The 16,448-nt window shown below is 38.2% G+C and overlaps 1 protein-coding gene and 1 long non-coding RNA gene across 2 annotated transcripts in view; one reads left to right on the forward strand and one right to left on the reverse strand.

The window, feature by feature from the left end:
* Window positions 1-8,753, forward strand: LOC138736181 (dual specificity protein phosphatase 13A-like). Its single transcript, XM_069885253.1, has 3 exons — window positions 1-174; window positions 4,440-4,657; window positions 5,547-8,753. The coding sequence occupies exons 1-3, from the start codon at window positions 23-25 to the stop codon at window positions 5,744-5,746; spliced, it is 570 nt and encodes a 189-aa protein (XP_069741354.1). The 5' UTR covers window positions 1-22; the 3' UTR covers window positions 5,747-8,753.
* LOC138736182 (uncharacterized) overlaps window positions 3,686-16,448 on the reverse strand; it is a 25,393-nt gene continuing 12,630 nt past the window's right edge. The window contains exon 4 of the long non-coding RNA XR_011340134.1: window positions 3,686-3,911. This is a non-coding gene — a long non-coding RNA (uncharacterized lncRNA). The remainder of the gene's footprint in view (window positions 3,912-16,448) is intronic.

Genomic DNA, 16,448 nt, shown 5'->3' on the forward strand with positions numbered 1-16,448 from the left:
TGAAAGGAACCAGGTCATCGTAATGTCAGGCAAAGCTCCTCAATCCAGTGGCTTTCACCAGGAGTCCAGGCCAGGAACGGCCACAGTCACAGAGCTGGAGGGAATCTTGCGCAACAACAGATTTCCACTCAGCCCAATAGATGAAGTCTGGCCTAATTTGTACATCGGGGATATGTAAGTATCTGCTCAAAAGACAGGAGAATGGTGATCTGTTTTGATTGCAACAAACTAAGGAACGGTGTTTGTGGGCAGATGAAGAAGTTCAAATCTGCTGAGTGAAAAACAAAAGTTTGCAGACACCGTGATTGAAGTAAAAACACAATTCTGGAGAAACTCAGCAGGTCAAACAGTGGTCTTTATGTAGCAAAAATAAAGATATATAGCCAACATTTCAAACTTGAGCCCTCATCAAGGTATCAGCAAAATGTAGCCCATGCCTGCTTATTTGTTGGTTCTGTTTCTTTATCTTTGCTGAATAAAGGACACTGTTTGACCTGCTGAGGTTTCTCCAGCATTGTAGTTTTGCTCAAATCTGCTGAGAGAGTCCAGTGTCAGGAGGTGCAGGAATTTTGACTGCCACGGAACCTCTGGAATTTCCAATCTGTCCCTTTGTCCATGATGTTAACTCACCCTCAGATGAAGTGTGTGAGAGCTGTGGCGGTAGCGAATGGGCACACCTGCACTGTGCTCTCTAATACAACATTAGATTCCAGCCTCACAATTATCCAGCAGAGATTCTCTTCCTGTACTCACCTTTGCTCCAGGCTGGGCCAGCGGGATTTCAGAAATTTTTTAAAATAATTTTATATTTTTCACACTGTGAACCATATCAATCAAAATACATACAAACATTTCCCTCTTAAATATACACAGTGGCATTTTCTACCCTTTTTTTCCCCCTCCCTTCCCTCCCCCCCTCTAAACCCACTAAACGTTCAACATATACAATGCAATAAAACCATTAAACAGTGTCATCACACAATGAAAATAAACAAGAAAAATGTGTCATCTACTTTTACACCCTGGATCAAGTCATTTTGTCTTCTTATCATTTTAGGGGGTGGAGGTCTGAGGCAAGCCCTCTCTGTTGTGTTCCATGTACGGTTCCCAAATTTGTTCAAATATTGTGACTTTATTATTTAAATTATATTTTATTTTTTCCAATGTAATACATTTATTCATTTCTATGTACCTATATTCTCAGGCTCTCTTCTGATTTCCAAGTTGACATTATACATTTTTTTGCTACAGCTATTATCATAATAAATCTTTTTTGCGCTTCACCCAGCTTGAGGCCTAATTCCTTACTACTTATATTACTTAGAAGAAAGACCTCTGGATTTTTTGGTATGATGCTTTTTGTGATTTTATTTAATACCTGATTTAGATCAAGAAAATTGTGTCATCTACTTTTACACACTGGGTCAGTTCATTTCGTCTTCTTCTCATTCTGTCATTTTAGGGGGTGGAGGTCCGCGGTAGGTCCTCTCTGTAGTGTTCCATGTACAGTTCCCAAATTTGTTCGAATACTGTGATGTTATTTTTTCCAATGGAATACATTTATTCATTTCTAAGTACCATTGCTGTATTCTCAGGCTATCTTCTGATTTCCAGGTTGACATTATACATTTTTTTGCTACAGCTAAGGCTATCATAATAAATCTTTTTTGTGCTTCATCCAATTTGAGGCCTAATTCATTACTTCTTATATTACTTAGAAGAAAGATCTCTGGATTTTTTGGTATGTTATTTTTTGTGATTTTATTTAATACCTGATTTAGATCTTCCCAAAACTTTTCCACTTTCTCACATGCCCAAATTGCATGTATTGTTGTTCCCGTTTCCTTCTTACAGGGAAAACATCTATCTGATACTGTTGGGTCCCATTGATTTAACTTTTGGGGCTTGGTGTATAGCCTGTGTAACCAATTATATTGTATCATGCGTAACTTCGTGTTTATTGTATTCTCATAGTTTTGGAGCATAGCTTTTCCCATGTTTCATTCTTTATCTTAATGTTTAGATCTTGTTCCCACTTTTGTTTGGGTTTACAGCTTATTTATCATTCTCTTTCTCTTGCAGTTTGATGTACATGTTTGTTATAAATCTTTTAATTATCATTGTGTCTGTAATCACAGATTCAAAACTGCTTCCTTCTGGTAACCTCAGCCTGCTTCCCAATTTGTCATTCAAGTAGGTTTATATCACATTTGTACTTCATTTGTTCAAATGTTAATAAATTATTTCCCAAAAAACAATTTTCTATTCTTTTAATTCCTTTTCTCTCCCATTCTCTAAAGGAAAGGTTATCTATTATAAAAGGGATTAGCTGATTTTGCGTCAATAATAATTTTGGTATTCGGTAATTTGTTTTTTTCCTTTCTAAGTGATTTTTCTTCCATATATTGAGTAAATGATACAATACTGGTGAGCTTTTATATCGTACCAGCTTTTCATCCCACTTATAAAGTATATGTTCCGGTACCTTCTCCCCTATTTTATCTAGCTCTATCTTAGTCCAATCTGGTTTTTCCCTTGTCTGATAAAAATCTGATAGATACCTTAATTGTGCTGCTCTATAATAATTTTTAAAGTTTGGTAGCAGCAAACCATCTTGTTTGTACCATTCTGTTAATTTATCTAGCACTATCCTCAGTTTCCCCCCTTTCCATAAAAATTTCCTTATTATTCTCTTTAGTTCATTAAAGAATTTCTCTGTTAAGGGAATTGGTAACGATTGAAATAAGTATTGTATCCTTGGAAGACATTCATTTTAATGCAATTTATCCTCCCTATCAATGTTAGTGGTAATTCTTTCCAATGTTCTAAGTCTTCCTGCAATTTCTTTATTAGTGGCTGATAATTTAATTTCTACAAGTGGCTTAAATTATTATCTAATCTAATACCCAGGTATCGGATTGCTTGTGTTTGCCATTTAAATGGTGATTCTTTTTTAAATTCTGTATAATCCGCATTATTCATTGGCATCACTTCTCTTTCATTTGCATTGATCTTGTACCCCGATATTTCTCCATATTCCTTCAATTTCTTATGTAGTTCTTTTCTTGATATTTCTTGTTCTGTTAAGTATACTATGATGTAATCTGCAGATAAACTGATTTTATACTCCTTCTCCTTTATTTTTATCCCTTTTATTTTATTTTCAGTTCTTATCAGTTCTGCCAATGGTTCTATTGCTAAAGCGAACAGTGAGGGAGGTTGTGGACATCCCTGCCTAGTTGACCTACTTAATTTAAATTGGTTCGATACATATTCAATTACAGTTACCTTCGTCAATGGTCCATTATATAATGCTTTAATCTAATTAATATATTTTTCTGGTAGATTGAACCTCTGTAATACTTTGAATAAATAATCCCATTCTACCCTGTCAAAGGCTTTTTCTGCATCTAAAGCTACAGCCACTGTTGGCTTCTTATTTCCTTGAACTGCATGAATTAGATTAATAAATTTACAATCATTATCCACTGTTCGTCTTTTCTTAATAAATCCAGTTTGATCTTGTTTTACCATTTTTGGTACACAGTCGGCCAATCTGTTTGCTAATAATTTTGCTATTATGTTATAATCTGAATTAAGTAGAGATATTGTTCTATATGATGCTGGTGTTAGTGGATCCTTCCCCGTCTTTGGTACTACTGTAATTATTGCTGTCTTACATGAATCTGGCAAGTTTTGTGTTTATTCTATCTGGTTCATTACTTCCAGGAGAGGAGGAATTAATAACTCTTTAAATGTTTTATAGAATTCTATTGGGAATCCATCCCCTCCAGGCGTTTTATTGTTCGGCAGCAGGATTTCAGTACTTGTAGCAAGTTGTGACCTTGGGATCCTGTTGCTTGCATTTCAATCAACATGCGAGATCCTCAGGGCTGGTTTCTGTGATGCTGCTGTAGAACATAGAATAACTTAAAATCAGTGCCTCGTGTGTCAAAGTAGCTGACCGTTGGAAAGCAAATGCAACATGGATTCCAATTGGTGCGATGAAAGATGCTTAGGAACAAAGTGGAAAAGTGTCCCACTTTCACCATTGAAATCCCTGAGAATGTGAAGCAGAAAATTCCATCAATGGCAAGAAGCAACACCCAGATGGCCTTGTCAGTATGGACCCAAAAGCAAACTGCTGGAGGAACTCGGAGATTTGAAGAACAGCCCCATCAATGCTGGTCCCCCTACTGAGTTACTCCAGGCGCTGCTTCCATTTTGCTCAGACCTTGATGAAGGGCTCAAGCCTAAAACGTAAATTATGCTAGATAAAGTACATTGTTTGACCTGCTAAGTTTATCCAGCATTATGATTTTACTTGAGTTCCTCCAGTAGTTTGTTTTATGCTCCAGATTCCAGCACATGTTGTTTCTTGTGTCTACATTGGAAATCAGATTTGGTAACAATATATTTTTGATCTCTTGGCTTGTTAGGACAGTAGCCGAGGATAGATTCCGCCTATGGAAGCTGGGGATCACTCACGTGTTAAATGCTGCCCACAAACAGTTGGCATCCAGTGGTTGCCAGGATTTCTATGGTACTACTGTGGATTATTATGGCATTGCAGCTCAAGATTTACCAAACTTTGACATTTCTGCCTATTTCTATTCTGCAAGTGAATACATACACCAGGTGGTCAGTGTATTGGGAGGTAAGAAATGAATCCTATAATTCATGCACCCATAAGTTGCCTTGATTTTCTTAAAATAAAAAAATTAACAGTAAAAACATAAAAGTCCACTCATCAATTTATAGACGCCATATTACTCCACAGTGTAGAACCCGCCAACTCATCCTGTTATTGCTGAGCTTTTTAATACACAAAAGTGTTGAAGAAACTCAGCAGATCCCACAGCATCCATAGATATATTGATTACCCAACGTTTCGTCAAGGTATGAGCAAGATGTAGTAGGTGCGGGAAAAGAGGGAAGGGGAACATGGGGAGGAATACAGGCCATAGGTAGACATGGATGGGAAGGCAGAGAAAAAAGCTGAGAATTGATGAGGGGGAGGGGGTAGCTCTATGAATGTAGGGCTGGAGGAAAGGAGACAGAGGGAGAGGGAAAGATAGGAAAGATAGAGATTGTGGTGGAGGTGGGAAACCTAACGTAAATCTAACATCAAAGAAATTGATGTTAATGCCATGTAGTTGTTCCCCCCCCCCCCCCCCCCCCGCACCCCCTGGCCCACCACTCTATTGACATCTGGCATCTCTACTGACACCTGGCGTCTCCAGACCCAACTAACCAATTACTGACAGGTCAAATATAAACCCACAGGTCATTGGACAGAAATAATATGTTCCAGTTTGCAGTAATTCTGATATAATTTCCTGAGTTTTGCACATTTTGAAACAAAGCATATTTCATCTGTCCTCAATTATTCATGTCACACCTGATGTACAAACTCTTGCATTTTGTGTTGATTCATGTCACACCTGATGTGCAAACTCATGCATTTTGTGTTGTCATGCTGTGTTTCAAATAACAAGCAAAACAAAATGGTTCAAGAGGGTATTTTGCATCTTGTCTTGCCCCAGGGAAGATCTTTGTGCATTGTGCTTTTGGATACAGCAGATCAGCCACTCTGGTGCTGGCCTACCTAATGATTTACCATCACCTCTCACTCTTGGATGCAGTCAACACCGTGGCTCAACGCAGGCGCATTTTCCCTAATCGAGGGTTTTTAAAACAGTTACAGGCTTTGGACATAAAATTACAACAAGAAAGGAAGGTTTGACTTCTTCATCAACTGTTTTGTGGCTTGGTAAATGTTCAGGCAGCATTAATATTCACCATGATATCCCTGTGATAAAACAACTTCAAGCCCAACTGAAGCAATTATTAGTATAGAAGGATCTTTGCTTGCACACTTATTTTTGCCTGAATGAACATTCATCCCATGCATAACCACATCTAACATCACTGTTACATGGCCTCCACTGACACCAGACATTATTGAACAAGCAAACCAGTCAGTAGATCAGAAAACAATCTGCTGCAAGAACTCAGCAGTTCCCCCAGATGACTGGTTTTTGCTCCAGTTTTCCCTCTCCACGCCTAACCTTCCACAGTATATAAACACATGAAATTAAAGACAAAAACTCTGCAAACACCGAGCATGTCAGGCAAATTTCTGTTTCTGTCACCACAGATGCCACCTGGCATGATGAATATTTCTGGAACTTTCTGATTTTATGATGTACATTTCTGCTCATTTTTATTAATCTGCTTGATAATTCACTAAAGACAATATGCTATAGACGCTTGCCCGAATAAAAACTTTCAAAGGGAATTTCTTTTTTAATTTAGAGGTACCACACAGTAGCAGACACTTCCAGCACAGAAATACATCTGTGTGACCAATTAACCTACTGACCCCATATGTTTTTTGAAGATGGATGGAAACCAAAGCGCCCGTTGGAAACCTGTACACACGAGGAGAACGTACAAACTCCTTACAGATAGCAAAAGATTTGAATCCAAGTCGCTGGTGCCACAATCGCGCTAACCTCTACACTAACCATACCATCCTTATCATAGAATATGGTAATAGACTCACAAGATCATAAGAAAAAGGAGCAGAAGTTGGCCCATTGAGGAGTCTGCCCCACCATTCTAATCATCCTCCGACACAGCCCCACTCCCCGCCCTTCTCTCCGTGACCCTTGATACCCTGACTGATCAAATACCTGTCAATCTCTGCCTTAAGTACACCCAACAATCTCACTTCCACAGCCACCTGTGGCAACAAGTTCTTCCTTTAAGATATTTTTCTGCATCTCTGTTTAAAATTTACTTTTTTAAAAGTCCTGATGTTGTGTCCTCTTCTCCTAGAATCCCCTCCCATGAGAAATATCCTTGTCACATTTACTCTGACCAGACCTTTCGGCATTCGAAATACCCCTATGAAGTCCTCCCTCATCCTTCTGTCCTCCAACAGGTCCAGTCCAAGAGCTGACAAACATTCCTCATAGGCTAATCCTTTCATTCCTGGTATCATTCTAGTAAATCCTCTCTGAACCCTCTCCAACGCCAGCACACCTTTTTTCAAATAAGTCACCCACAACTGTCCACAATACCCCAATGAGGTCTCACCAGCACCCATATAGTCTCAACATTACATCCTTCCTCATTATGCTATTCTTCTAGATATAAATGGCAACATTGCTTTTCCCTTCTTCAGCATCAACTCAAACTGAAGATTAACCTTTAGTGTATGCTGTGTCAGGATTCCCAAGTCCCTTTGCATCTCTGAATGTTGAATTTTCTCCCCATCTAAATAACAGTCTGCCCGTCTATTTCTTCTACCAAAGTGTATGTTTGTACACTTTCCAACATTTTATTTCATCTGCCACCTCTTTGCCCATTCTCCTAATCTATCCAAGTCTCTCTGCATCCTTCTGTATCCTCAGCACTACTTACCCTACCACCTTTTTTGGTATCATTTGGAAATTTAGCCACAAACCTATCTATTCCATAATCCAAATCATTTACATAGAACGTAAAAAGAAGCTTCCCCAAATTCGACCCCTGTGGAACACCAGATTAGGGTCCCTTTATTCCCACACTCTGTTTCCTGCCAACCTGCCAATGCTTTACCCATGCTAGTTTCCTTCCTGTAATTCCCTGGGCTCTCATCTTGTTTAGCAACCGTGTGTGTGTCATCTTGTCAAAGGCCTTTTGAAAGTTCAAATACACAACATCCACTGCATTTCCCCGCCTATCCTACTTGTGATGTCTTCAAAAAATTGCCATAGTTTTGTCAGGCATGATTTTCCTTTAAGGTAACCATGCCGACTTGGCCCATCTTTTCATGCACCTCCAGGTATTCTGTAACCTCATCCTCGACAATTGGCTCCAATGCCTTCCAAACCACTGACGTCAGGCTAATAGGTCTATAATTTCATTTCTACCAACTCTCCCTTAAACAACGGAGTGACATTCATGATCCTCTAGTCCACCAGAACCTCAGCAGAATACATTGATTCCTGGAATATCATTACCAATGGCTTCACAATCTCTCCTTCTGAACCCGAGGGTGAATTCCATTCATCCCGGGAGACTTATCTACCCTTAGACCATTTAGCTTCCCAAGTACCTTCTCTCTCGTGATCTTGACTGCATTCACTTCTCTTCAGAAATAGCCATGAGAATCCAACATGCTACTACTGCCTTCCACAGTGAAGACTAATCCAAAATATTCATTCAGTTTCTCTGCTATCTCCTTGTCTCCCATTACAATTTACTCTAGCATCGTTTCCATCGGTCCTGTGTCTACTTTGATCACTCTTTTTCTCTTCATATATTTAACTAACTAGTGACAAACCATGAGTGCTCCCCCAGAACACTACAGCACAGAAAACAGGTAATTCAGCCCTTCTAGTCTGTGCTTACCATTGTTCAGCTAGTCCCCATAACCTGCTCCTATTTCATAACCCTCCAGACCTCTCCCATCCATGAATCTATCCAATTTATTCTTAAAACTCAAGATCAATGTGTTTTGGAACCTTTATTAGATAAATCTCCGAAGAAAGTTAAAAAATCCAAGATGGCAATTCAGGTCTAAGCGTTGATGAAATATCTTAATTTAGTAGATATTTGGAGATGTCTTAATCTGACAGAGAAAGATTTTTCCTTTTATTCATCTAGACATGAATCGTTTTCAAGGATTGACTTCTTTTTAGTATCGGCACATTTACAAGGGAAAATACAAGAAGCGGAATATAAAAGTAGGGTGATTTCAGATCACTCCTTGTTATATTTTACATATGCAACTTCTGAGAAAATTCAAATGGCTGAATTCAAATGACTGAATTCAAATGTTTGGAGATTTAATACAATGTTGTTAAAAAATATGAAATGTATTTATTTTTTGAAAAAACTAATTTTTTTTAAAGAAAATTTGAATTCTGTTCAAAGTAAGTTTGTATTATGGGATGCTATGTAAGCCTATTTGAGAGGACAAATAATTAGTTACACTTCTAAAATAAAAAAGAATCGATTAAATCAGAGTCTTGAATTAGAGAAAGAGATCGATGAGTTAGAAAAGGAATTTCAGAAAGATGCTACAGAAGATCAGAAAATAGAATTATCTAGTTTGAAATTGGAATATAATACTTTGCAATCTTATCAATTTGAATGTGTGATTAATAGGACTAAACAACGGTATTATGAATGGGGAGTGAAAGCACATAAGGTACTGGCGTGGCAATTAAAGAAAGAACAAATTTCGAGGACTATTAATGCTGTTAGACGGAATTCTCTTATTACTTATAAACTTCGTGAGATTAATTATGAATTTTATTCATTTTATAAAAAGTTATATACATCTGAAGGAAAACAAGAAACTGGATTGATTGATCTTTTTTTATCACAGTTAAATTTACCGATATTAGAGGATGCAGATATACAGGAGTTAGAAGAACCATTTACTGATTCGAAAATTAAAATGGCTATGCTGGAGATGCCGAACAGTAAATTACCTGGTGATGATGGATTTTTGGTTGAATTTTATAAAAATTTTTATGATGATTTATCTACAGTGTTTGGGGATGTATTACGTCAAGTTGGAGAACATTATGAATTACCTGAGTCTTGTTGTAGTGCTTTAATTACAGTAATTCCTAAAAAAAGATAGAGATCCTTTGAAAGTATCTTCATATAGACCAATTTCGTTGTTAAATGTAGATTATAAAATAATAGCTAAAATATTAGCGAATAGATTGGCTCAGTTTTTACCTAAGTTGATTCATATCGATCAAACAGGTTTTATAAAGTATAGATATGCTTCAGATAACATTTTGCACGTGATTAATTTGATTAATAGATTTCGACAATCTTTAGATCACCCGATGGTGATATTCTTAGATGCAGAAAAAGCATTTGATAGAGTTGAATGGAATTTTTTGTTTAAAGTTTTGGAGAAATTTAAGTTTGGTCCTTCTTTTATTGGTTGGATTAGGTCTCTTATGTAGTAAACCAGTAGCTAGAGTATTGACGAATGGTTTGATTTCAGAATCTTTTAAGTTAACTCGATCAACTCGTCAAGGTTGTTCTTTATCACCAGCTTTGTTTGCATTAGTACAGTTGTACCTTTAGTATCATTAGTACCTTTAGTACAGTTGATAAGACAAAATACACAGATACAAGGTATGAAAGTTTTAGATGAGGAATATAAAATTAATTTTTTTGCTGATGATGTATTGGTGTATTTAATAAACCCAGCTCAGTCACTTTTACACTTGAAGGAATGTTTAACACAATATGGATCTTTGTCTGGATAGAAAGTTAACTGGGAAAAAAAGTGAAATATTACCAGTAAGTGAAGGAGATTATTCCGTTTATAAGAATATTATTAATTTGAAGTGGATTGATCGAATTAAATATCTGGGTATAATTTTGAATGTTAATTATCAATCTTTATATAAATTAAATTATGCTCCGTTAATGAAAAAAATTAAAACTGATTTGATTAAATGGAAAGATTTACCTATTAATTTAATGGGTAGGATAAATACAATTAAGATGAATATCTTTCCACGTATACAATACTTGTTTCAATCTATTCCGTATTTACTTGATAAATTTTTTTTTCGAGATTTGAATAAAATGGTTAGGGAGTTTTTATGAAGGGGTAAATTTTTGAGAGTAGCTTTGAATAAATTAACTTGGAAATATGAGTTATGGGGACTACGTTTACCATGTTTTCAAAATTATTATGAAGCAGCCCAACTTAAATTTATTAGTTCATTGATAGATTTGGTACGGCCTCCAAGTTGGGCTAAAATTGAGATGGCACGTATTTCTGAATTTGAAAAACATAAATTTTTGTTTAGATGGAATATAAATTTGTTACAACAATATAATGTGCCTATACTAAAACATTTAATTAAGTTATGGAATAAAGAAAAGTAAAATGACAGGCTCTAGGGGTAAATTATCGGCTTTGACTCCGTTGTATACTAATCAACTTATTTCTTTTTCAATACATAATCAAAGTTTATTGCATTGGAGATTTAAAGATGTGAAAAATTTGGGAGATTGTTTTAAAGAGGGTAAGTTTTTATCTTTTAATCAGATGAGGGAAGGTTTTGGTATTGAGAAGAACTTGATTTCTTTATTATCAAATTCAATCTTTGGTAGAGATATGATTTTACCTAAAATGACTAAATTTGAGACTTTTCTTATGAAGGTACCAGAGAAGGGTTATATTTCATTTCTGTATCAAATATTACAGGATGGTATGGATAAAAAGGGTTGGGATAGATCTAAAATTAAATGGGAAGCGGATATTGGTTTTATTTTTCTGAAGATGATTGGTTAGATATCTGTTATGATAATGCAACTAGATTGATAAATGCATGTTATGCATTGATTAATTACAATTTTTTGCATCAATTATATTTGACACCTGAAAAATTTAAAAAATATGGTTTTAATGAATCAGATTTGTGTTTTAGATGTGGTGATACGGTTGGAACTTTTTTTTCATACTGTTTGGTTATGTATACATATACAATCTTTTTGGAAGAAAATTCAATCGTTTTTAGAATACCTGTCTAAGATTAAAATAGTTTTAGATCCAACAGTATTTTTATTGGGTAGTTTGCAACCTCTGAAAGATTTGGGATTATACAAGTTCCAGCTTGCTTTTGTATATTTAGCTTTATCCGTAGCGAAAAAATGTATTGCTAGTACGTGGAAAGATACAAATATGATGGATATTAATAGATGGCATAATGAGATGAAACATTGTTTAATAATGGAAAAAATTACATTATGTTTCTCATGAAAATTAAAATTTTTGTATTAATAAGTGGCTGTTATACTCAGAATATTTACATTTCAATTTATATTGATTAGATTTTAATATGTATATTTAACTTTTTCTTTAATATTCTTTCTTTTTTCTTTCTTTTTATGGCTCACCGTAGGAGAGTTGGCTGAAGGGGGGGTTTCTTTTTTTTTCTATATATAAAAAAAACGTTCATGTATATGTTTAATTGCTGCATATGTCATATATTATTTGTTTTTGAACGAATAAATAAAGTTAAAAAAAAAACAAAAAAAACCTCAAGATTAAGTCTCCACCCACCACATCAGATGGCAGCTCATTCTACACTCCCACCACTCTCTGAGGGAAGAAATTTCCCCCAATGTTCCCCCTAAACCTTTCCCCTTTCACCATAAAGCAATGTCCTCTCATACTTATCTCTCCTAATTTAAGTGGAAAGAACCTATTCACATTTATTCTGTCTCTACCCCTCATAATATTGTAAACCTCGATCAAACCTCCCTTTATTCTTCTTCATTCCGAGGAATAAAGTGTGGTGATACACCACTAGCCTACTGCAGGAGGCAACTACTGTACCTGCAGGAAGATCACTGGAGGACAAACAACACCTGGCCAGCTGTCAAACAGTCGACCTGAATGGACCAAACCCCACCCAGTCGGCTGCCAATCAGCCGCCCGGGATATAAGCCACATCCGGCCCCTCTTGAGGTTAGTCACTGGGAGCAGGGCACAGCTAGCCACTGCAAACACTTTAAGCTGAATAAAGCCTGTTGTTCAGTCTTTTGACTCTTGTATCTGCTTACTGTCACTACAGTGCATCACAAAGTCCTAACCTATTTAATCTTTCCCTGTAACTCAACTCCTGAAGACCCAGCAACATCTTAGTAAATCTTCTCTGCACTCTTTCAACCTTATTGATATCCTTCCTGTAGTTAGGTGACCAGAAATGCACACAATACTCTAAATTTGGCCTCACCAATATCTATATAACTTCAACATAACATCCAACTTTTGTACTCAATTCTTTGACTTATAAAGGCTAAGATGCCAAAAATCTTTACAACCCTGTCTACCTGCGATACCACCTTCAGGGAACAATGTACCTGTATCCCCAGGTCTCTTTGCTCCTCCACACTCCTCAGTGCTCCTCAGGTGTGTGTGAATGAAAAGATTGGAGAGAGATCCTTCACAAAAGAGAGGAGAATTTATGAGAAGGAAGGCAAAGGCAGAGAAATTAAATAAATGCTTCTGCTCTTCATGGAAAAAGACACAAGAAATCTCCAAGAAACACTGGAAAACTTGGAAACAGGAACTAAAAGAAGTCATTATTAGTGAGGAACTACTGCTAGTAACTGAAAGCTGCCAGGACCTGATCCTGTGGATTGCAGAGATTGGCAGAGAGGGTGGATAGATCTATTGAGTGGATAAGGGGAACCAGAGATTCGGTGCTTTTGAAAGCTTTAAGCAAGACCCCCCAGAGGAGGTTGGTGAACAGAATTGAGTGAGGGGAATTCTGGGTAACATCTAAGCATGGTTGGGATCAAGGTTAAGGGAGGTGGGTGTATTGCTGGAAAAGCATGAATTCATTGAATGGTTGGCTCCAGATCCAAATTTATATTCTAATGAACAATGAAGAAATCACAGACAGAACCAGGAGACCTGTCCTTTACCTTTTCCTTATTTTACTTCCTGAAGGTATTCCAAGGTAGAATTCTCTTGGAATTGTTCACACTCACTGAAAACTTCACTGGCCCTTCTGTAAAAGGGTCCATCACCCTGATTGGGCCTGGGCGCAAGGTCTCTACTGTCGAAGTCAATCCTCCCTGGCATTTTTAAAGAGAGGGTGGTGAGTGTCAGGAACTGGCTGTTGGAGGCAGATACTATCACAGTGTTTAAGAAAAATGTGGACAGATGGGTTTAGAGAGATCTGGGGCAAGTGGAGGCAGGTGGGTCTAATGTGGGCAGGAGATTTTGCACAGCATTGGCAAGTTGGGCGGAAGCGTCTGTTTCCATGCCATATGACTCAATGAGCATGACATGCCACTATGGGCCACTATGGGTCACTAGAGAGCAAGAATAGCCCCATAACCTTCAATCTCTCCCATACATTCCACCCTCCCTGCACCACCCAACAAGCTGGTGACCTGTGAGTAAAGGTAAATATACAGATGAGGTAGGCACAATTTGTGGACATCTTCAACAGGCTTCAGTCTGCCAGGCCTCAGCACAGAGCCTCTCCACAGATTGGATCTTGGGATCCTTCTACCCAATGAGTGGAGGAGCCTGGAACCTGGTGGTGAACACGGACACCCACATTCGAATGCTGTTTATAGACTTCAGCTCAGCATTCAACATGATCAGACCACAGCACCTGATGAGGAAGCTGAAGCTGCTGGACTAAAGCACCTTCCTCTGTAAATGGACCCTCAACTTCCTGACTGGAAGACTTCAGTCAGTCTATGCAAAACGTTTAAAGCTACATAAAGCAGCAGTCGGAGAGTGGAATTAAAGAGATCAAAATTTGGAATATTGTAGCTCATACTTTTGGAAGATGATACTTTGAAATTAGGATCTACTAGAATAAGGAAAGCATCGTCTATACACCCCTCCCACAATGTATTCTCCTTCCTGCCATCCGGGAAGAGGAACTGAAACATTCGGGCCATCACAACCAGATTGTGAAAGTTTGTTCCCCCCCCGCCAAGCCATGAGGCTTTTGAACTCTGGGGACACAGGGCTAGCATATGTAACATAATACTTATAAGTGATAGGTTATTTATAAAAAAGTTTCTGTTGTAATTTATCCATGTAAATAACCAGCTCCACAGTCCAGAGAAACGCTATCTCATTTTTACTGTACACTGCAATGTTATGATATGACAAATAAACTCGGTTCCTCAGGCTGATTCAACCAGCTGTAAGCCTCGGACTAAATTTGGTCTAAAGTGGTGCCAAGAACTTTACATTGCAACATTTTTATGGAATTTAATCCAATTGCCTGTAATGACAGAACCCAATCTTTTTGTCTATCTCCCTCAGTGAAGCTTCTGGAACACTGTGAGCTGGGGATGAGCTAATCAGCCTCACTGCTGATGGAATCCCTAATAATTTATCACAAATGTTCTGCTTGGATGATTTCATACCGATCCATCTCAGACAACTAGGGATTTCTGGAACACTTACACAACTTGGACACTAAACTAAATGAACTGAATTAGAAAGTTGAGTAAAACAGGAAAGTCTGCAGATGCTGTGACTGAAGTAAAAACACAATGGTGGAGAAACTCAGCAGGTCAAACAGTGCTCTTCATACAGCAAAGATAAAGATACAGAACCAACGTTTCAGGCTCAATCCCTTCACCAAGGTATGAGCAAAATGTAGACGGGGCCTGATCTGAAGAAGAGCGTTGTTAATTCTTCAGAGACAACGGAGCCAAGCGCAGCAGAGGACACATGATTTAATTAAAGAGTCATTGCCAATCTTTAGAGAGTTTAGCTGGTGGCTCAATTTCTTCAGCAATTTCTGCGTAAAATTGTATCACGAGATGCTGCAAATATATGCAAAACCATCTCAAGCCTTTAAAGGAATCTTGATTCTTGACATTGAAGATTAAGGTTTTATTTCATGTAATAAAACAGTGCAAAATTATACGGAAGTTGCTTTCATCTGCTGTAAATCAGACAGATTATTCGTCATTGGCAGAAATTGACCGAAGCACCTCTTACAGTCAGAGAAAGAGAAGCAAAAGAGAGTCGTTTCCCCCCCCCCGCCCCTCCCCAACTCCCCCGAGTTACTGAGTGTCCGTGGATTCAGGTCCAGTACTGCTGCAGCCTTTGCAGCCACACAGAGCCCAGTCCAGACCATCAGCAACCCAAGCTCCAGTTCAGAAATTCGATCAGGAAACCTTCAGTGTCCTTGGCACCCTTCGAGCCAATGTCCAGGAGTCTGCCGCTCGGTGTGAATCTCTTGACTGCAGTCTCCAGCAGCCCCCAGCCTGCCTGGGTTCCTTGCCTCAAGCCACCAACAGCCCGCCACCTGTGTGTTCTTTAGCCACAGAACACCTCCTCCATCTACCCTTCTCTATCCACTGAGATTTAGGAACAGGCCTTTTGGCCCACTGACTCTGTGCTGACCCAAAATCATCCATGTATACATTAATTATTTTTTTCTATTCTTCCCACTTTCCCATCAACTCCTCACACACATTCGCTCCAGGCATTTAACCCACCCGCCTGCACATCACTGGGATGTGGGCACTTGGGCCAACCTATGTAGTCATCAGGAGAAGGTATGAGCTTCATCCAGACCAAGCCTGAGCTCAGGATTGAACCCAGTTTACTCCAAATGTGAGGCAGCTGCAGTATCTGGTGCCTCATGGTGCTGACTGTGGCTTGCAGTTGCAACTTGAATATTCCTTCTCCCTTCCCCTTTTCATCTCAGAGGGAGAGCTTTTTACCTCAAACTGTTCCCTATTTCCCCAGTTTATTGGGATGTTTCACTGTAACTGACAGTGGAAACACACAGGAACCCAAAAAATAATCTATTGGCTTTGTTGCAGTCGGCAATCCTGAGGTGTGATGAGAATATTATGGGCTTCCTTTCCTCTTTCCATTAACTGCAGTTATTTACTTGCTTCACCTACTT

The sequence above is a fragment of the Narcine bancroftii genome, chromosome 6 (genome assembly GCF_036971445.1).
Source record: "Narcine bancroftii isolate sNarBan1 chromosome 6, sNarBan1.hap1, whole genome shotgun sequence".
In the NCBI taxonomy this organism is placed as follows: domain Eukaryota; kingdom Metazoa; phylum Chordata; class Chondrichthyes; order Torpediniformes; family Narcinidae; genus Narcine; species Narcine bancroftii.

Bases quoted from the DNA above. Each gene is read 5' to 3' on its own strand.
- LOC138736181 (XM_069885253.1), top strand. From the start codon at position 23: ATGTCAGGCAAAGCTCCTCAATCCAGTGGCTTTCACCAGGAGTCCAGG. The intron at 175-4,439 runs GTAAGTATCTGC...TTGGCTTGTTAG, and splicing joins AATTTGTACATCGGGGATAT to GACAGTAGCCGAGGATAGAT. The intron at 4,658-5,546 runs GTAAGAAATGAA...GTCTTGCCCCAG, and splicing joins GGTGGTCAGTGTATTGGGAG to GGAAGATCTTTGTGCATTGT.